Below are 22,539 nucleotides of genomic sequence, written 5' to 3'. Positions count from 1 at the left end.
GCACACCTCATTGTGCAAGGAAACATGACTGGTTGACCTGGTATCAGCATATTGTGACTGGGTTGGGTGTCTTGTCTCGTACCTTAGTGGCGGCAGCACTTCAGTTGACAAGTACGTGTACCTGTGGTTGGTAATACTTGCTACCCATGATGCAGTGTAACAGATTGGTACCTTACGGGTAGCACTGTCAATAATTATGTTGTATTTCACCATTGCCAGTAATTCTGTTCCCATTAACATTTATTTACTTCCACAGATACATATTTGTGTAAACAGACTTCCGTCTACAAATTAATAAGAGTCTCTTCTTGTTATCTCGGTCATTTAACGCCTGTCCTCCTTGATAAGTTCGGGCACAAAAATATGGTTGAAATTCCGATTGAATGCAAATATATCAAGTTACGGGCACCTCGATGCCAAAGGTCAAAAAACGTGTTTGGGTCAGGCTTATAGCCATAGTGTTACACACACATGTATTTATTAATGGTCATAATGCACTCCGTAAAGATTACCCATAATGTAATAATTATTAAACTCGTTATGAAATTATGTTGCCCTACGAATGCTACCCACAGTGTAATAATTATTACATTACGGGATTTTATTGCATTTCGGTCATATACACAGACCCCATAGCAGTTATGTTACTTGTGAGCCAGTGAATTTGGGGCCCGAGGGAAGGCGTTCGTTTATGGCCAAATAAGCTTTATTTTCGAGATGTTTTGTAAATTTATTGTGATGACATGGTTCAAAATACATGTACGGGGCTTCATGATGCTATGAGTGAGCCCGTAAAAATAGGCCTATTCGTTTCCCTATGAAACATAAATACAGTTTGGCTTTACTTTTTACTTTTCGATTAAAATGGGCATCATAAAATGTTTCTACTGACTTCTCCTTGTGTATAAAATAGCACCCTCAGTACGGGAAGCGGATATCCGCAGAGTGACGCCCAGCTCTCTTTGCTGTCATTCCTGTAAGGAAATCGTTATACCGACTGCGACCAATGTGAATAAATAGATGCGCGTGTTCCATGGCTAAAATCTATATTGTATCTTGTGAAGTAGAATTATTTTTATTGTGAAAATGGTTACGCCGATGACGCTCATCTGCATGCCAGCCCAGTTTGGACTTCTGTCATCGGCATCCATGTTTCATGATTAAACTATGCATTATCCCAGATTCTTGGTAAGCTGAATGAGTTGTATTAATTAAACTACTTGAAAGATTCAAGAATAACCATACCGGTATATATATAAGATTCAAGAACACAGGCTTCATTATTACGACGACTTCAATCTACGCCACAGGTTTAATTATTACGACGACTTCAATCTACGCCACAGGTTTAATTCCGAAACTGGTTTTGTCAAGGACATCCCATTAAACATTTTCAGGTTGCTTAAATTACAATCATGTTTTACAAGAATCATCCAGTATGCTATACATATTGACAGAATGTTTTGTGGAATATCCAGTTTATTAATATCTTTCATACATGTATGAATATCTAACAACAGTGGCTATACTGTCAATGTGCTTATATGTACAGCTGAGATAAAAATGCACCAGAGATAGGTTTATACAACTATTTCCCAGTTTGCAACATTTATGGTCAGAATTCAGCAGAAACTACATTTACGTGGCCAGAATTCAACAGATGCTACATGTATGTGACCCGAAGTCAACAGACGCTACATGTATGTGGCCAGAATTCAACAGAAGCTACCGGTACCTTATGTGGCCAAAATGCAATAGACGCTACATGTATGTGGCCCGAATTCAACAGAAGTTACATATATGTGACCAGAATTCAACACAAGCTACATGTATGTGGCCAGAATTCAACACAAGCTACGTGTATGTGGCCAAATTGATGTTTCCATGTACACTGTGCTGTTGATTCATCCATATATGCGCAATTCATATACCAATGGGATTTCTCTAGTGAGCAAGCATTAAGCCATGGAGAAATGTGTGTTATGCTCACGACACAGATCTGCCACCCTGTTATAACCTACGTATTCTTTAAGAGTCTAGGATGGATAAAACTAGAACGATTTCAAGAACAAAAGAAAATATATACCCTAGTGGTTGTCACAAAACGATATACAACATAGCTTGACGTGTTCATGTATCCGTTTTACAAGTCGCGCTTGGCTTTACGTCCAAGACATAGTGGAGACGTAAACGTCACAGTGGAAAATGGATTTGGCAACAACACTGCGGCAACTTTGTAAAACAGTATCACACAATCCTTATCCCAGAATTAAACCTTTAATCATCACTGATCTTTTGCAACGACCAGTTTGATCCCACCATGACATCTTTCCACTCTTGAGCTTGATTCAGTTATTTTCACCCAACTTCATTCCTTAATTCAGGGGACTAAATCCTGTGTCCCTTTACTTTTCGGTTTTCTGTTGGTTTGTCGAAGACGTTGGTTTCGCCCACCTGTCTCAGTACTGGACAGGTATTTCTCTATCGCCTCCGGTCCCATTCGGCAGATTTCCAAGGGAGGGTGAATGAGTGGATTACCCTCCAGAGTAGACGAGGTGTAGCGGACACCCCAGTCCAGTTTACGGAGGTTTCCAAACCGTCTTGGGAGTTGCTGGATACGGTTGTTCCCCAACCAAAGACAGGTCAACTCTGTCAGAGAGCATAGAGTGTCCGGGAGAGATGTCAGGTCATTGTAACACACAAGCAAGGTCACTAGCTGCTTCAGTTCTCCAATCTCCTCGGGTAAACTGATCAACTGATTGTCACTGAAGTCCAGAAACTCCAAGTTTTCCAGTTTACACACTTGGAGAGGAAAATCCCTGAAGTCGTTATTTGCCACATGAAGGCTGGCAAGTTTCCGTAGCTCGGATATTCCAACCGGTAGTGATGTCAGGTTGTTATTACTCAACGCCAAGCGTTCCAAATTTTTCAGCAAGCACATTTCCGGCGGAACTTCCAGTAATTCGTTTGTATCGAGACAAACAACCTTTAAATTCACAAGCTTACCGATTGCTGCTGGGACCAGAGGCAGCTTGAAATCAAGACAGGATTCTCTCTCGGGTGTTAATTCTAACACCTCCACCCTTGCCAGGGTGAACAACGACGGGGGTATATTTGTCAGATCTTTACCTTTGATTTTAATCTTGTTCATACCAGGGAAGAACCTGTCATCTCGCTGTAGCAGCATTCGGAATTGCCCCTGAGAAACCACGTGTCTCGGAGATCCTTGCATCATGGATCTGTAGTATAAACAGCGAAGATGTCGGCGGCAATCAAATACACCTGAACTGGGTTCTCTGTTCAATGTTGCCCTCCGTCGTTTAGATGGGAAGATAAATATCCGCTGTTGGTAAGACCCATGCAATTACTCAGGATGTATGACCCGGCTGGATATTTGCCTTATCATCAATTTGGACTGGAAACTGTACTCATTTATTTCTTAAGCTTAACACATTAAGCTTAACGTTGGCAATATACACACAGACTATATCCGAAATGAATGCTGTAGATGTATGTTCCTATGTGAATGGTATCTTATTTGAGTTGATACACGGTGCATGTATACATGTGCTACAAGCAGTACACGTGATGCAACAGCCATCAATTTTACCACAGGCAATAATCAGGCTAAAGCAAATAATTACATGGCTAAAAGTAAATAACGACTGTACCACAGACAGTAATTCAACCAATTCTACCAATAATAACTAGTGATTCTAACAGCTACACCACATGAAATGATTGCTACAGTTGTACTATCTCTAAATCTCCCAGACGGATTGTTCTGCTATATGGCTGCAGTCGTTCATCAGTGGCACTGTCATAAAACACGACAAACCCGGACGGTTTCGAAGGCGCACAAGGAATAATCACAAATACTATACACTCATGCCACTATATGTCCATGCTTTGGCCAAGAAAATCTCCACTGGGCGAACAGCTCTTTGCATTGGGTGCGATCTTACTGTGGTTCATCCGCGGTTCTTCAAATCACCACACCGGCGAATATATCAGAAACGTATGATTCATTCATTGTTCTGATTGATAGCTTCAGCACATCGTCGTATATAATGGTGTCCGTTTTTAGGTGAGCAACGACTACTGCTGATATTGCCAGTTACCAGGACAATCCTTGGGTGATAATGGGTTTACTACGTCCAGCAACTGAGGAACAGTCTTTCTCTGAATTCTGAAATAAATCACGTCAGCTGTTAAGGTGAAACGGTTGCAATGTGTAAAATGCCGTGGCCACATGTGCATAGGTACTGTCTCAGCAATAGGCCAGTCCTTCCTCTTTCTGAGTAGAGTAGGTTAGATAGGTTCTCCCGGGTCATTTCATCACAGCTTTAGCGTCCTGACCTGATTTGTTTCCTGGAACCAGTTAAAATATTCACAAACATTTCTCCAATAACACCATTTCCGTGTTGTCACGAGGTACAGGCCTCACTGTACATGTACCTAAGTGATTATAGCCTCATATTCTCGGCTCAAATCAACTCGTGACAATTCCGATTGGTTCAGATAAGTTAATCATCTACTTGACAATTGTATTAAAAAGAGATACAGGCCTTCGTCAACATGGTTCCTCTACAAGGCTAATGTACAGAGCCAGTCCACAGGTTGTGCACGAAGAACGTACATTTTGCGTGAATATAGGAGTCCAAAACGCTATGCTGAACACTTATCACACGATATCTGCTTCTCTCTTTACACGTCGCTGGTGTGCTTGTAACCCTATTTAGGTCATTGGGACGTTTTTCTTGTGTGTTGATCAATATGTAACGGGTCTGTTAGACTTTCTATGGTATCTATCCGGTTGCCACTACAGACATGTCTATACACAGGGCACACCCTGCATACAATTGTGGCTATTCATTTACCGCTACAGATTTTTAATATCCGGGTGAAACCGTCTCCGATGACAGGGTTATAATTATGAGATCGAAACATATAGTGTGATCGATACACCGTTTGTCACATGGGCAGTTTCCACAGGTCGGATGTTCACATGTATTTGTCGGAACACTTTGAACGTATTTACATTATTTGCAACGTATTATGGAAGCACTCAGCTCTTTTTTATTCGTTTTGCAGCCGAAGTAAATAAAGCTCCACTAAATGTAATGTTAATTTACAGCAAGGCGTGAACGTGTATAACGAAGGAGCTGTGAAAGATCGTCTCGTTAGCTTCACGAACGTGATGTAAAGTTATAGCTAAAAGCTAAAATGAGAGCAAGTACTGCTACAGCACATCTAAGCCAATAATCTATGGCTGCAACAGGTAATTCTTACGGTAGTCGTACATAGTTTATCTTTGTAAAGCATACAATCATTTTCCCCATCGTATGTAAATATTTTACAAACATGTACAGGCATTTCATACAATGCAGATAATACACGACTATTGTATAGCAGACTATCAATAACTTTATATGTAGAGTATGTGTATTCTAACAAAGAACAATCATAATCTCTAGGGAAACTGTTATGTAAAATATGTCAGTTGTTCTGGGGATTATGAATGTCCTTTCCTGAGTCGGATAGTCTTGGACAGTCAGCAAAATCGTTATTCAAGAAAACGTGGACTAAACGTTCAAAAACTCGTCTCCGGTGATATTACCTCATTTATGTTATACGACGATCATTCAGCTAAGATTCCGACAAAAAAGGAATATTTACAACAATTTTTATTTGTACACACTACTGACATACGCTCATGACTCGCTGTGACTAGAAGCCCTTGACAAATGGGTCCGTGTGTTCGATTCCAGCTGTCGCTGTTTCGGCTGTAGTTTATTTCGGGCAGTCCTGAGTTCCGCTGTCATATGTAAATAAAAAATTCTTCTTAAAAGAAAACTGATCTTAAATAAATCAATAAAACAACATTAATACAACTGTTGGTAAAGGTAAAGTCGCGTTCAGACGGCGCGATTTGTCCTACCGACTGACAGAATTCAAGCCTTAACCTAGGTGTCATAATGATGGACTTCGTGGCCATCGCATTATCATCTCTGACAAGCAACAGACACATGACCAAACGAATTTTGAAACTTACGAATGCACGGTTTGATCTACAGGGCGTTCTTTGGTGACAGAGGCGAGTTTCAGCCTGGGTTATAACCTTTCTCAAATTGCCTAATCGTAGCGAAGATTTATGAAATTTCCTTCAAACTTTCTAAGATGCCTTTAATAAGAATTAATTGTTCCACTGAAAAACAAACGCAGAGAAATGCTGGTAAAGCCTAGATGTTTCGATGGCACTCTTTTTGTCTTTCTTCTAGTTGCATTCTCAGAAATTTAAGAAACTAGACTGTGGCAACAGGCTATCGGTCAAGTCGTCATTACTGTCAAACCGGGCAAGCGCCATGTCACAGTGTTGGATGCATGTCGGGGAAATAGAAACAGTCGAAAGCGAGCTAAACGTGTTGATACCAAGGATTTCACCGTCACATTTCCCTAACAGGGGTGCATCAGACTCTTTTACACGTAGGTAGAGCAAAGTACACTCGTTCCTGTATTCTGATAGCGCCAACTCTTTCCGCACACTCATATGGGCAAGACGAATAGCTTGTGCGCATGATCCAGATTTCATTGATGCGGGACATGCAGATCCACATAACCATGTTAAAGCATTATGATCTCAGGCAGTTGCACATGATTCATCAAAATCCGTGTATTTCGTTCCACTCATTGTGACATCTGAGAGTTCGAGGACAGTTTCAAGTCGAAAATTTAGAAAATATATTTCAACAAATTGGATAGAAGCTGAATTCTGCGCTGTCGCCGAAGACTGTAATGCTGTACGACTGGGATAATTCAGTACGTGCTTTTGCTTATCCCAAATGTGACACGTTACGCACATGCGTACTGAGGCACCGCTCGAAGCAACTATCTGACTTATGGGTATGTGTACATAATAGATAAGATTAGGACAGACCTCCACGGTAATACAATCAGGCCCACTGCATTCATTTATTTGATTGGTGTTTTACGCCTTACTCAAGAATATTTCACTTATACGACGGCGGCCAGAATTATGGTGGGTTTAACCGGGCAGAGAAACCCACGACCTTCCACAGGTTGCTGGCAGATCTTCCCACGTACGGCCGGAGAGGAAGCCAGCATAAGCGGGACTTGAACTCATAGCGACCGCATTGGTGAGAGGCTCCTACGTCATTACCCTGCCCTGGCGCGCTAGCCAACTGAGCCACGGGGGCCCCCAGGTCCACTGTAAAAGTAAGACTTCAGTACACATTTTGCAAGGTAGAATATAGAAGAAAACGGTTGAAGAAGTCTTTCGTTCATTAATGTACAAGTTATTAGATACTTTACTTGTACAGATTAAATCGTCACTTCAGTGTTGAGGCTTTGTGATGTCTTAATGCCATCAGTTTAAGCCAACTGAGTCAATTGCTTTATAAGGTAACTTGATCGATTTTGTTTTTCAGCGGCTTCAGTAAAGACAGAATATGTGTAAATATAGCATCGCTTATCGGAGCGCTTTATTTGAATCTAACCCTGCTGGCATGAACCTAAATGATTTATGGTACGAGGACAAAAGCCTTAAAGGTCTCGACTAATACATGTACTTAATTTGGCTATGAGCATTTGTAGGGTAACGGGTGTGGTTTACGCACATAGGCCACACAAGAGAGATTAACAGGCCAAACTTGATTTATATAGCATGATTTAAATCATTATGTAAGTAAATGAACAGTCGTACAGAAATGAGCAGTAGGTTGCATGGTGGGGACCAGGACTCAGGACAAGGTTGCTGATGTATCTAAGCTATACTTGTACTCCACGTCGACTCAAAGCGCAGTTCGCTAAAGTCACAATCTATACGATCTATCTCATGGCAAAGATGTTTTCCTCGCGTCCGTTTTTTTCCGTACGACTGTGTCCTCACTGGCAAAACAGAAATTCAGATATCAGGTTAATAGATTAAGTGACTGCTCAGAAATGTACATAAATTGATTACCGACCACTGATGGACGAAATTCTCCGTCACTATTTCGATGTATTGATCGTTATTTCATTGTTGTGCAGAATGGGTGACATAAGCCGTTAATGCTTGGTCTTATTGACTATTATCGTTGTATAGATTCAAAACCAATAGGAAGCAGGGACTCGTCGGCTCAGGTTGCTGGGTCGCTGTTACAACCTCCGAGGTCACACGTTCAAATCCAGCTCTCGCTGTTTCGGTTGCGGTTTTGAGTCGAGGGGTTTGCCGGGTACGTGTACCTGGATATAGGTCTGTGTCTAACTCTGGTTTCCTTCACTCATAAATAACGACCGCAGTTATATGTGTGAGCACGACATTGCGCACTGTCTTAAAACTCAAATCTAAAATATGACTTTTCATAATGATAATCCACAATTTTTTATCGACTTTTGGAAAATATGTATAACATTAGGTTAATATTTGTGTTTAAACTTTTACATTTTACAGAAGGATTAAAAACTGTTGTAAGATAACACCATCTTACATGTGTGTCAAATGAACACTATGATGTGTTGCCTTCCGCATTATATATGTTAAAAGTATGGTATTCTTACATTACATTGCAAGACGCAAATAGTGTACAAAAGCAACATGTTAAGATATAGGCACCCATATTTCTACAGCTTTTAACGTGTTATATATCATTTTAGCACAGCAACAATTAGATAAATAAATGCATGCATTTTGAAGGCACTTGGTGCGAGGATAGGTAACAGGAAAGCGCTTTCAGTTTGAATCAGTCCATATAATGTAACGGTTAGGCATACATGTATCTTGTGTTCAGATGAAAAACTGAAATTTTGAAAAATATTTATGAAATCCCACAGGATGAGTATGCAATCATGGATTACAACTACGTGTCTGTTTGTTTACGGCATGCAAAAAAATGCAACTAACTCTTCTCCTTTTGTGAGCTGTCAATATGACCAATGAATTAATAACTTTACAATGTAAAATACACAAAGGACATCTCGGTCTAACTTAGAATTGACAGACAGATTGACGTTATCTGTTTACATAACGCGTGGTAGAAACTAAACTTTGAGACTACTGAGGTGAGTTTAGGTTTCATTTTACTGGGATTGTGTTTGGACTTGTTATCACAGAGCGGGAGTCTCACCCGCTGGGTCTCAGTGGTATTTTAGTGTGTTTTCTACGACCGTGAGGGCGGCATTGTTGCCTTGAGATGAACGATTAAAACACATAACGGAGGCCATAATGTGATCGTAAAGACACAAAGAGGTAAACGACACATGTGAAGCCTGAACAACTGACAAACAATATGTGTTGCCTTTGCCAGAACTTTGATGTGTTGTCATTGTCAGAACTTAGATATGTTGGTATTGCCAATATTAACATGAAGACACGTTGTTAGCCAGTTGTACTGCCATTAGATTATGTATTTGGTCAAATTTAAATACATCTCGATAGCCTATGAATTACTCGATAGGTGATAACTTCTGTGTTTGCGTGTTTTCTCTCATCATAAGACATTTATTGCTTTATTGCAGCGCATTTTACTCCCGTCGGTCTTGAATGTGTCTTGCGCATACTATACGACCGGGTAAGTGTGATTCAACTATTCTTCCCTGATACACACCCAACGCACACGTCCTGTTTTAATCGTCACACTTTCTCGAGGCACACTTCCAGTAATATGCTGCTGTCTTCTTTGTTCAGTTGGTGACTGGTAAAAAAAATATGGTTAATGTGAAATGTAAGCAAAAGAAAAATGGCAAGTTATAGGATTAACAGTACATCTGACACTCGATCCAGCAACTAATGAGTGAATAAGTATGGCTTAGCGCCACATCCACAAAAGTCCAGTCATATCGTGGCGACGAGCCAACAACGAGTGTCCCATTTTAGACTGAGATATGCCCAGTATGAAGGACACAGGTGTGCCGACTTCGGCTCACATAAAAGTGAATCTGGCCGAATGATAAAAAGAGTGTTAGGACCCTCCTTTTTGTGTATTTACTCTCCACTCTTATCAAATAAAGTCCCTCGTGTGTTGTTTGCACCGGTAATTGCCAGACGTGTATTGTATTGGTGGGCGCCCAGAGGCTATCGAACGGACCTGCCAGATTTGCTATTTCTTTAAACTGTTTGTGCGCCCGACTAAAAGGTTTATATCTTTACAACAAAAGCGGTCTTTGACGGCCTCAAGTTGGCAAGGTGGCGACAACTGAAGAGAACCGCTGTTTGTAAGGGTTCTGCTATTTAACATGAGTCTACACGGTTGTGTGTGTACACAACCCGATTGGTTATGTACCTGCGCTTACAACAGCGTGCCGTAATACAACATTGACAACAAACGGGAGGGAAAATCTTTAGGAACGTGTTTGGATTCGTTGTATAGCCTCGACTATCCTGCTAAATTAGGCCTCTGTTATGTGCGTGTTAAAGCCCATGACAACGAGGCGTATCGGCTTATACAGATGGTGCCGGTAACTAAAAATCGAAACCTGTTATAACATTATCCCTAAAGACTCCAAAGTGGATTTCACGGAAGCCAGTCTGCAGTCCCTCGGATACAATCGCCTCGTCTGGAACAGGCAAATATTACCCGAAAACAAAGTATTGGGGCAGGACATTTCCCAGGATATTGTCTTAAAAGAACTCCAGTCTGAAGTGGGTATGGTGAGTCGCATGCGTGCACTGTGAACGACTTCAGCTAACTGGAAGGTAATTTTTTAAGGAATTATAGGAAGAGATTCCCGGTATTTCCTAGCTGTTTCACAGAGCCCAACGTCCTACATGCTGAAATGGCACTGTCTGTGAGGCAGCTTCGGATGAGGATAGACTGTGACGATCCATTGTTCTATGGCATGAGAAAACTTAAAATTCGTGGCCGTGATCTGACTAATATTCCCAACTCTTTATTTAATCTGATAGACTTGGAAGTTCTTGATTTAAGCCCGGAACGTCAGTCCTGTCTTGATTACAAACTAGCTGAAATTCCACCAAATATTGGCAAACTGGTGAACTTAAAAGTTCTTTGTTTGGATACAAACGAGTTACTAGAAGTTCCAGTCCAAATTTGCCTGCTGAAAAATTTGGAACGACTTGCGCTGAGCAACAACAACCTGACATCCCTTCCAGCTGGGTTTGCCGATTTAGAGAATCTAACGAGTCTCCACATTGCAAACAACGACTTCACAGAATTCCCTAAAGAGGTCTGTCAACTTAAAAATCTGCAGTTCTTGGACTTGAGCGACAACCATTTAGTCAACTTACCCGAGGAGATAGGAGAGCTGAAGCAGCTAGTAACGTTGTTGCTGTTTTACAATGATCTGACCTCCCTTCCGGACAGCCTATGCTCATTGACAGAGTTGACCTGTCTGTGGGTGGGAAACAACCGTATCCAGCAACTGCCACGACGGTTTGGAAATCTCCGGAAACTGGACTGGGGTGTCCGTTACACCTCCTCCACTCTGGATGGAAACCCTCTTATCCACCCACCTATAGAAATCTGCCGGATGGGCCCAGAGGCAATAGAGAAATACCTGTCAAGTGTTGAGGCGGGCCGTCGCAGCCAACGCAGTCGGCATACGGAAAGACGCTCGGACAGGCAGACGCCCCCAGCTGCTAATGGGTATTAACTCATTATCTGAACGCTGCTGTCAGTATGGATCAAACTTTCGGTTATAACCCAATTTCAATATAAAGGACAAGAAGTTTCCCAAACCATCCTCTTCCCCTTTTCTAGTGCCGAGAATTAAAATAGATTGATGTTGTTGCTCGTACTTTTTACATAGAGTCTCGGTGCCTGGTTTAATTTTGTTTGTGGTAATATTATTTGTCCGTGTGTGTTTACACCGTCAGCTGAGTGGGAATAAGTCCAGAAGTGGAGAGTAATTTCCCTTGGATCTTTGTGGGCGAAGGTCAACACAAGCCTTTCACAGTCTATAGTGATACCATACGTGTATATTTATACTCCATGCATGTAGCATAGTGCTTAATTCATATTTATTAATGAATACATGTCCATACATGTAGAGATATAAAAATCGATATATAAAGGGAAATTCCAAACATTTTAAATATCACTTCGTTGAATATGTTGTTTTTCTGTTTCTCAGTTCGTGCGTTTTGTCATAAGAAACTCGAAACAATGATTGCGAGTAGGTCTTTATCACAGCATGTCATTTTTGTCATGTAAACAATGATTGTGAGTATGCCTATATCGCAACATGCCATTGTTGTCATATAAACAATGACTGTGAGTAAGCCTGTATCACAACATGCCATATTTGTCATATAAACAATGACTGTGAGTAGGCCTGTATCACAACATGCCATTTTTTGTCATGTAAACAATGACTGTGAGTAGGCCTGTATCGCAACATGCCATTTTTGTCATATAAACAATGACTGTGAGTAGGCCTGTATCACACCATGCTATTTTTGTCATGTAAACAATGATTGTGAGTAGGCCTATATCGTAACATGCCATTTTTGTCACATGCTCTTAGCATCAATCTCGAGACGAGTCTTTCACAAGAAATCCCTGTATTTCTGTCGACCTTATCTGGGCCGCATGAACAGCAACCATTGTGCCAATTCAACTCAGTCCACCTCAGTCATGCCAGTTCATCTCAGTTACGTCAGGTCATCCCATTCACGTGAGTTCATCCCATCCACGTGAGTTCATCCTACTGACGTCAGTTCATCCCATTTACGTCAGTTCATCCCATTCACGTCAGCTCATCACATTCACGTCAGCTCATCTGTCACGTCAGTTCATCCCATCCACGTCAGTTCATCCCATCCACGTCAGTTCTTCCCATTCACGTAAGTTCATCTGTCACGTCAGTTCATCCAATTCACGTCAGTTCTTCTCATTCACGCAAGTTTCATCTGTCACGTCAGTTCAGCTTTCACGTCTGTCCATCTGAGTTAAGTTAGTCCGATACAGCCACGTCAGCCCACATGAAGGCTGGCTCTCGTAGATCCGCCGGTGGTTGAGTGTGGCAGGAACAGCGGTTTGAGTTTGGCGGTGTTCCAGCAACCCGCGGATTGTCGTGAGTTTCCCGCGGGCTCTGCACGGTTTCTTGCCACGATAATGCTGGCCGCCATCGTAAAGGTGAACTATTTTTCAGTACGGCGTAAGACATCTATCAAATAAATAAGTACATAAATTCTTCGGCGCCGACCGGGAAATTGAATACGTTTCAACATCGCTCGCCAGTTCACCTTAATCATTTCAATCCATTCAGTTACGTCAGTCTCGCTCAGTCATGTCAGTCTAGCTCAGTTACGTCAGTCTAGCTCAGTCACGTCAGTCTAGCTCCGTCACGTCAGTCTCGCTCAGTCATGTCAGCCTAGTTCAGTCACGTCAGTCTAGCTCAGTCACGTCAGTCTAGCTCAGTCAAGCTTCCATCCATTTTACTGGACAAGTAAATACTATCATGATTGATTAGTACCAGTATGCCGAGGGAATTTTTCTAAGACAATATACTGAACAAAAAAAGAGACTTCACATTTGGAGAAATGAATCACAATGAAAACGGGTAGAACAAGGCACATGTAGTTAAGTCTAACCTGACACCACCGACCATTGCAATTGTGCTGAAAGACGCGGATTACATGCAGTACACTCTTTGTGGAAACTTGACCCTACCATTGTGCATGGTCACGTGACCAAAATTTTATGTGGCTATGCACCAAGACGTGCAGGTGATTAGAAAAAAAACACGCTAACAATCCTTGAGAGATAAACAATTTTCATGCCATGCTTTGCACATGTGGAACGTCAACGTGGCTAGTACACGTGCCTTGAGATGCAGTAGACGGACAATTCACACCCTAATGACACGTGTGCATCAAACGGGTACGGCATCTGATCGCCTCAGGTCCGGACGGTCACGTGTGGCGACACATACCGAGGACAATCAAATTCGGCTACGTCGTTTGCGTAATAGTTTTCCGACCGCAACGTTAACCAGTAAAGCTTCAGATTTTTCTACTATAACAACCCTCTTCGTTCTATATCGGTATCTTTGGGACATAAAATATAGCATTTGTGGAGTTTCTTTTTCTGTTCAGTATAGCCATAAAACAAAGTAATATTGATCTGTTTGTATTCTAGGGCGGCTGACAAGTCATGTACAACAACAACATTAACACCAGCAACAACAACAAAAGTGTTATATCTCAATCACGCCAACACATTGTGCTAAATCGCATACTACAAATAATATGGGAGGTAACTTTCTGCGTGTGACTTCCCTGGCCAAGGGATTAGTGTGCTTGCTTGCATAACACAGTTGCTCAGGAGTCAATCTCAGCTCTGGTGATCTTCCTCTCCGGCATGTCAGCTATCTGCGGATAGTCGAGGGTTTACTCTAGGTTCCGTCTGCCTTCCCGCTATTATAATGCTGGTCGCCATCCTAACAGTGAAATCTTTTTGCGTAAAGCGCAAACCGCAAATCAAGTAAATAAAACTCTTCGCTGTTTCAGAGTTTTTTAACCACGATAAAGGTTACTGATGTTATTCTCGTAATGTAGCAGCACAAATCGACTTATCACCAAGCTGCTTCACGAATCTCAAAGTAGTCAGCCAGGTAAATGAGAATCGAACACCTCCATTAGCATTATGAGTGTTATTAACACAAGCCAAGGGTTACGAATAGAGCGTAGAGCGGCGTGTCTCGAAATTTGCCGCGTTGACATAAAGCTTGTGGCGTCAATAACGTCACCGCGATGCCCGGCGAATTTTAACTATATGCCGGGTTAAATGCAGGCTGAGACGTAAAGGTATCAATGTAAGTTTAAAAAGAAGTCAAATACTGCCAGACCCATCCAATGTCTAACATTAATCCAGCCAATGAGGCATGTGGTTCGAATATTAAACATGGCGGACGCCTGTTTACCTTCTTCATTCAAGGGATTCAGCGGCCGGCTTGTTATTAGAAAATGGTCTACCGGTGCAAGCTTTACCAAATGTAAGAACGTGTTTGAGCTGTAAGGAGAAATTTTCCTGGTGTGCGACATGGGAACATATGCTGGGCTCTACCTTCGTGTAGGTCTACTGTGTCAAGTGCTTGTCAAGACCATCTCGATGCACACATCGGAAGAACTATCGTTTACAGCCTACAGTGTACAGCCTAAACTAAACAGACCAAGAATTTTTATCACTGTTTAATAATCTGCACAGTGAGCGGGAATTAAATGCATTTCCTCCTCCCCCCAGCCTAAAATACATAGCCTAAAAATCCGTATCCTGTCAAATGTCCGTGTAATATGACTCCCTAGTGTATGGCTTATTTTTTGGTGAGTTTTAGCGAATGATCTTGGTCCCATATGTACATATATAGAGTAAGGTTGTGGATCGTTGCTAATCGATCCAAGCGCGGACGATAAATGTTTCAGGTTGTGATTATTGACCTACTCCAGGCACATGAAAGTTCTGTCATTTGGACATTAGATATTGATTTAATATCATCAATTATTACATGCGCTTAGATACTCTTTCCTCTACTTCATACGAACTATGTCCTTTCAAATCTCAGAGGAGGAATCCACTTTCAGCAGCTCTAGAAACATTTATTTAGGTCGACATTACAAGAACAGCTCATTGCGAACGTTTGATAACGCATCGAATACGTGTACCTGATAATATACCTTTTCTACCTGCTTTATGCCGCACAACATTTGCTACAGTACCGCTCGATCCTAACGATATATCTGATACGGATATGGGTCGGAACATCGGCGAAGAAAGGGCATAATATCACAGGAAGATGTTCACATCATACGCCGATCATACAGCCAATACGAGTGTACCACCTGCGTAGGATGGTCGTAGGACCCAACCATCATCCACGTGTCTACGAGACACTACATGTACCGGCCTATAAAGATCCGCGTAAGACGCAATCAGGATAATGCCAGCAGCACAGATTAAATCATTTACCTTAATGTGTAAACGATGTCAACGTTTCGACATTTTTACAATCTAACAGACTACAGTAACTGTGTGCTTTGAATCCTTCAATTCTTATTTAATGCTGTATAAATGTACATTATGGATCCCGCTCGACATTGCGTCTTTCATTATAGGATAATGTTTCTTCTTCGCAATTGCTTCATGCATTAGGAAACGGTGCGTTTTAGGGATTGCCCATTGCTTCAGGATAATGTTTCCTTGGGACCTGTTGTTAATACAATTATAGATGTTCAGCATAGAGAGTAAAACTAAAGCAGCGACGACAGTTTGATAGGCGTACAGCATAGAGAGTAAAACCAGAGCAGCGATGACAGTGTGATAGACGTACAGCATAGAGAGTAAAACCAGAGCAGCCACGACAGCGTGATAGACGTGCAGCATAGTGAGTAAAACCAGGGCAGTGACGACAGTGTGATAGACGTACAGCATAGAGAGTATGGCCAGAGCACCGACGACAGTATGATAGACGTACAGTATAGAGAGTAAGGCCAGTGCAGCGACGACAGTATGATAGCTGCCCCCCTCCTCCCCCACACACAGTTTTGTGATTTTCTTATGCCCTTACCTCTGCATTATAAAATATGTACAATGCACAGACGTTAGTTGGCGAGTTATCAATTTATTAACAAGCGCGTGACTGACACCCTGTTCGCAGCACGATCCGTCCATCGCTTTATATCGGAGTCTCCTGCATATCCAAACATCAGCAAAATGTTACACGAATCTTTGACACGTTTCTATTTGCGCTCGTTCGGAGAACGTATCACTTGCGATCATCCAGAGTCCAAGACTCTTACGTGTTGTTTGCTCGAACTTACGTCACATGGATGTGTTATTTGAAAACCTGCTAATACCATCAGTGATGGCACAATGAAGTTATGAGGGGATTTCTTAATATATACTATTTTGTTAAGATATATATCTAAGTGTATTCAAATTATTTTTCTGTGTGTTCAAGACACACTTGAGTTAATCTGGTAATCTAAGAGTTTTTACAAAATACACATATCTAATCACGAGCAGACAATTATCCCCATAGACCAACAGTGAATTTGCCAATATATATCTGTTAAACGATTATCGGAGATACATACACGTTTTATGGTCACACTGCATTACCTCTTGAGGCATACGTATTTTCCAGCTGAAACAGATTTATGTCACAAACTCTGTTAAATTATGGAATACGCTTTTTTGACTTTACGTCAGAGTACTTTCTTCTGTTTCATTCAGTTCTTCTCCGTACGTTGGAAGACCTGGTAGCAAACCTGCGGATGGTCGTGGGTTTCCCTCGGGGTCTGCTGGCCGCCGTGGAATATCGGTGTTTTACTCTGGTCACCCTGGTTTCCTTCCCCATAAGCCTGACCGCTCCCATAAAAGTCAAGAATATTGGGCACAAAAGTACGAATTAAGCAATAAATCAATAGCAAAGCTGTTTAATTAACGTGTTTTAAGAGGTTATTTTTTACTGTGCAAACTCCCTTGAATAGAATGTACATGTAGGCAATCAGATCCTGGGTGAGCAACGCTCCCGTACAGAGTATAAATGTCTCTCAGTGGTTTGTGGTTGAATCACCCCGACATCCGCTGTTAAATGGTGTTACAGATTTATTCCCCTTTATTCGATCGGCGAGACACTTAATAGTACACACACACCCATTACGACTTCCGTTTTTCAGGAGTAATGTAACTAATGTAATTCTGTGTATTTTAGGGAGTAAAATCTTTTTTGCTGCCAGCCTACCGTTTCTGGTGTACAGGTGCATGCTTGGAAGCAAAATGCTGGAAATTGTCTAAGCTTTGAGCATGTATGAGTTTTACTGAGGAAAGTTTGAAATTCTGGGTGAGAGGACACAAGGATATAGTTGTGATTAAGCTGCGAGAGTCCTGTTGGCGTTGCAAGGCACCCCTCCCAGCTGCCGGCAATGAAAGGTCCAGATTTTGACGGTCTACCTATGTCAAGATTTTAACGGCTTATTTCTCACAGGCTGGATCAGGTATGCACCAAAGCTTATTGGCCACGGAATGTTTGGGGCTGAGCTACAGCGCCAAACGTTAACATTGTCGATTTATGGAAAATTAATGGGGGTTTGTGGCCTAACAAAGATCAGCTTCGCCATGTTAGTCACCAGAGTGGCGACTCTATGTTGTTTATACTTACAAGGATAAGTCTTTAAAGCAAGTGTCTCACGATATTTGTATACAAACAACAGCAGTGGCTCGATCATTTAGATCATGTACTGACATCTGGTTAACGCTGGGTCTGCAGCAGCTTTATGCCATGAGGTTTGTCAGGTACCTGGCTAAGAGCGGTGTTTTATGCCACTCATAAACCTCATCGTCGTTGTATAACGGAGCACTTTTGAGCGGGGCGCTAAGCAGCTATCAAATAAGTAAATAAATAATTTTAATATTTAGTGAGGTTGAATGTTTGAAACCAGCTCTTGCTGTGTCAGGTGCGGCTTAACTCTGCAGAATTTTCGGGTTAGGCAAACGTCGATGGTTTACTCTGGACATTCTGATTTCCTGCACCCATAAAACTGACCCCCGTATCATGGGTAATCTCCGATTTGCGACGATCTATGAATTGTAATGAAGCGTCAAAATATCGCAAACGCCCAATACGTTATGTTGATGCAAATTATTAACATCGCAGTGTTGTTTTCAGAGAATTGATTTGGCGGCGAAGAATATTTTGAGTTTAAATCACAACACGGATGAAGTCAAGACTAAACCGACAAAATGATTTGTACGCATACATGTAGATTACGAAAACCAAGAATGCTTGATAATAAATGGACTGTGATAAAAAAGAGTTGTTTGAATTAATAGTATGGAAAGAGTTAAAAGAGAAAATCCGCAAAATTCGAGTAGGCATCACTAAATAGACGACTTAAAACTATAAATAAATATACTTTCATTTATTTGTTTAGATTTTTGTGAGACAAGTTAAAGGCATACAAACATATGAATTATAAGGTGGGCTTATAGGAACTCTGACGTCACTGAGAGTTTTCCAACTGTAATGTCGACACTAAGCGTTGGAATGACTGTTTCACCCATGAGTAAAAGATTACTGAAAAAATGTCCCTAAAAATTCCTTCCTTCTGATGAACATCAAAAACAAGGGTACTGTGAAGTCAGAGTTCCTACATAACGTCAGTATGGTTCACTAAGCCCACCACAGTATTCAAATATTTGACTGCCTTTCAACACTCTTAACACTCTTCATATTTTAGCTTTCTTTTACTATAAATAGATACAGCTTTGTAACCTTCAAGAACCTTCAAGTTGATGTTGATATGCCTGCATACATTCTGAATGAACGTTTTGTTTGTTTTGCATCACTTTGAACATCATTTTCTTAATATCTCGATGGCGTATCACTCCAACTGGCGATCCTCATGGCGAAATGTTTATGGTGTTGCCTTACCCCGAAACCACACCAGTCACGTAACGATGTCTCACGGTAGCCAGTCATTCACAATGTTGGCATATTTGTCATGCCCGTTGCCGATGACAACAGACGTGACAGTCGGTCGCAGTGTAGTGTCATAGATCCGATCAATACATAGACCTTTCGATGATGAGAACAGCTCGTTTTTACATTACACCTTATTACAAGATGACTGGTCAAAGGCGCAAACACTGCCTCGCTAAGACGGTTGGTTATACAAGTACTCCATGTCAGTCAGTGCAAATCGGCCAACAGGCAACGCCCCTACATTCACACATCTTTAATGAAAAACTCAGAACAGACCTGCCGAGTCATTTTGCACACAATGCATCCCTAGAATTTTCTTTAGATCTAATGCAACAAAACTCCACGATAAATGTGTGGGATAGGCAGGCAACTCGCTCGTATATTCCGTGTAGAAAGACGTAGTGGCACTACACAAATGAAAACCAGTCGAATTTAATATAGAGATGACGTTATATTTTATTTTCTACGGAGCAGTAAAAGTGACATCGTCAGTGCCATTATGTTTTTGCAAATTAACTGTTGTTGTTTGCAAATAATACCTTCTCAGTCCCAAAATTCCCTCTTTGACGACGAGGAACTCCAACAAAATCCAGATTTATAGCGGTACCTCCAGTAATCTGGGATTATTATTCATAAATTAAACTTTCAACCAAATAATACACTCATATAAACGATAAGATTCCAACTTATGGCTGCAGTTTTTAAACCTTTATACATGTGGCACAAAGTTATGGCCTTTGGCCCTATAACACATACATAGAGCTCGCCAAAGTTCCATCCTGGCTGGACAAGTACACGTATTCGAATGGTTTATTTATTTATTTGATTGGTGTTTTACACCGTACTCAAGAATATTTCACTTATACGACGGCGGCCAGCATTACGGTGGGAGGAAACCGAAGAGAGCCCGGGGGAAACCCACGACCATCCGTAGGTTGCTGAGACCTTCCCACATACGGCCGGAGAGGAAGCCACTGTGAGCTGGATTTGAACTCACAGCGACCGCATATTCGAATGGTGTCTCACATTTAGCTGTTGCAGTTGAGATTGAATGATGTCTCACATTTAGCTGTTGCAGTTGAGATTGAATGATGTCTCACATTTAGCTGTTGTAGTTGAGATTGAATGATGTCTCACATTTAGCTGTTGTAGTTGAGATTGAATGATGTCTCACATTTAGCTGTTGCAGTTGAGATTGAATGATGTCTCACATTTAGCTGTTGCAGTGGAGATTGAAAGAGGTCAACTGTACAAGGGCGGGGCTGCAAGTTGTATTTTGTATTTTTTTTTTATTTAGTCCACATATGTCTTTTAAAATTTGTGAATAAGCTGTCTCGTTGATAATGGGAAATGCCTTGTGCGCCAAGAACAAATTAGTTTGTAGCGGACTACTCTTTGGTTCTTTTAGCACGCAACTGTTTCTGTAAAGGCCTTGTTTTACTCCTCAAGCAAAGACGTACAGGTATATGTATAGTTCACAAGCACTGCAGCGTGGCGGCTGAGAATGATGTGTTTTAAACAGACTGGAATTGACCTTTGCAGTCGACCCGGCCCACTGCAACCCTGTTCTTGATTTAAAATACAAGTTATTCATATTATGGTAAGACTTTAGTTAAAATATGTAGTTATTAGTGAGAGATGCGCGACTGTGACTGTCATATTGGCTGTTGATTAGAAACGACCTGTGATAAATCAGGGCCCCTGTTTTCTCTGTTCCAATTTTTTTTCACCGTGTCATTTCTTTTTCTCTTCCCCCCAAATTTTTCCTCTAATTTTGAAAAATATTTTTCACCATGTTTTTTCTTTCTATTCCAAAAATTTTACTTTCGCCATGTCACCTTTACGGCTGCATAACTTTCAAGCCAAACATGAGCAGAAATAAAAACAGAAAGTCCCTCGTGAAAACTATTCTTTCTCAAAATAACACAAGTGAGGCAAAGCAAAGGGCACAGCAAAAAATTTTCTTGATCTCTTAGATGTCCAACAACCTCAGTTGAAACTCGTTGAATTCTTGTTTTTCACGCCATATTAAAACAGACTACAAGTGGCCACTTAACAATTTGCAGTGAAATAATACAAACATCTAAAATTTTTGGACATAAACGTCACTCGGGAAGAGTGTCCAGTCCAAATCTGAGGCTGGAATATTTCCAAACTAATTTGAATCATTTGCCCTCGACATTTTGGTAATAAGAAACTGTCAATAGATATCTTTTAGGGGATCTTAGATGAAGTTTGCTGAAGACCGGCTTTCATCAAACTATATGAAGTGTTTCACGCGCGGCCAAGTTTGTCAGTAACTTGCCAAAGGCCAGTGGTTTACTCTGGGCTCTCTGGCCAAACTCCAAAGAAGTAAATAAATAAATGACAACAGCCTAGGTGAGCATCAGCGTTCGTTCGTTTCGTATTTGAATAAATGCTCATCAAGTCCACACCATAAGGAAATTTATGTCCGTCAACATCTAATCTAAATATAGCTGCTAAAGCAGTAATGCAGGGGTTCAAGTTGTATTTCTACCCTACACAACTTCACTTCCGGTTTATCAAATGGCGTCTTTATTCATTGGGAGATGAACAACTAACTTAGGAAGTATACATTGTTCCTTGCCATCAAGCACATGTCGATATTTTACAAAGTATAAGCTTACATTTATGCCAAACATAGTAAATCGTCTTTAAACATATTCAAGTCCTGTATTTACTGATACAGGTTAACCATTTAAGACATAGACAAAAGATACATGGCCTTTTGAACGAAGCAAATTTGAACTAAAACAATTTGCCGTCACCTGACCCCCAAATCTGAGAAAATTTTACTTTTTCACACGTTTATCGCAATTTGCGACAATGCCGTAAAGCACAGAAAAGAAATAACACCCAATTTGTGATCAGCAAGTCAAACTCCATCAGGTACGCATAATAATGAAAATCAAATATTTCGATCACGTGATAAATTTGGTAATCTGTGCTTTTTCACAGTTTTCAAGATATAATTGTAATTTTTGCAAACTCAGTTTATATGAACGTAGTGTACATGTATCTATTCAATCGAATTAGCCGTTCTCGAGGAAAAAAAGATTCTAAACGTTCTTTTTT

General features: G+C 41.0%; 2 protein-coding genes across 2 annotated transcripts; one reads left to right on the top strand and one right to left on the bottom strand.

Annotated features, from left to right (window-relative positions):
• Positions 1–1,349: 1,349 nt before the first annotated feature.
• On the bottom strand, positions 1,350–4,700 carry LOC135471459 (uncharacterized). Its single transcript, XM_064750706.1, has one exon. The coding sequence runs from the start codon at positions 3,233–3,235 to the stop codon at positions 2,381–2,383; it is 855 nt and encodes a 284-aa protein (XP_064606776.1). The 5' UTR covers positions 3,236–4,700; the 3' UTR covers positions 1,350–2,380.
• A 5,394-nt stretch (positions 4,701–10,094) lies between these two features.
• LOC135471671 (uncharacterized) lies at positions 10,095–12,027 on the top strand. Its single transcript, XM_064750982.1, has one exon. It carries the CDS (start codon positions 10,774–10,776, stop codon positions 11,608–11,610), a length of 837 nt encoding a protein of 278 aa, XP_064607052.1. The 5' UTR covers positions 10,095–10,773; the 3' UTR covers positions 11,611–12,027.
• The last annotated feature ends 10,512 nt before the right edge of the window (positions 12,028–22,539 follow it).

The sequence above is a fragment of the Liolophura sinensis genome, chromosome 7, assembly GCF_032854445.1.
Source record: "Liolophura sinensis isolate JHLJ2023 chromosome 7, CUHK_Ljap_v2, whole genome shotgun sequence".
NCBI classification, from domain to species: Eukaryota; Metazoa; Mollusca; class Polyplacophora; order Chitonida; family Chitonidae; genus Liolophura; species Liolophura sinensis.
This window is presented reverse-complemented; position numbering and strand designations above follow the sequence as displayed.

Excerpts from the sequence above, each read along its gene's own strand:
- LOC135471459 (XM_064750706.1), bottom strand. The coding sequence starts at position 3,235 with ATGATGCAAGGATCTCCGAGACACGTGGTTTCTCAGGGGCAATTCCGA.
- LOC135471671 (XM_064750982.1), top strand. The coding sequence starts at position 10,774 with ATGGCACTGTCTGTGAGGCAGCTTCGGATGAGGATAGACTGTGACGAT.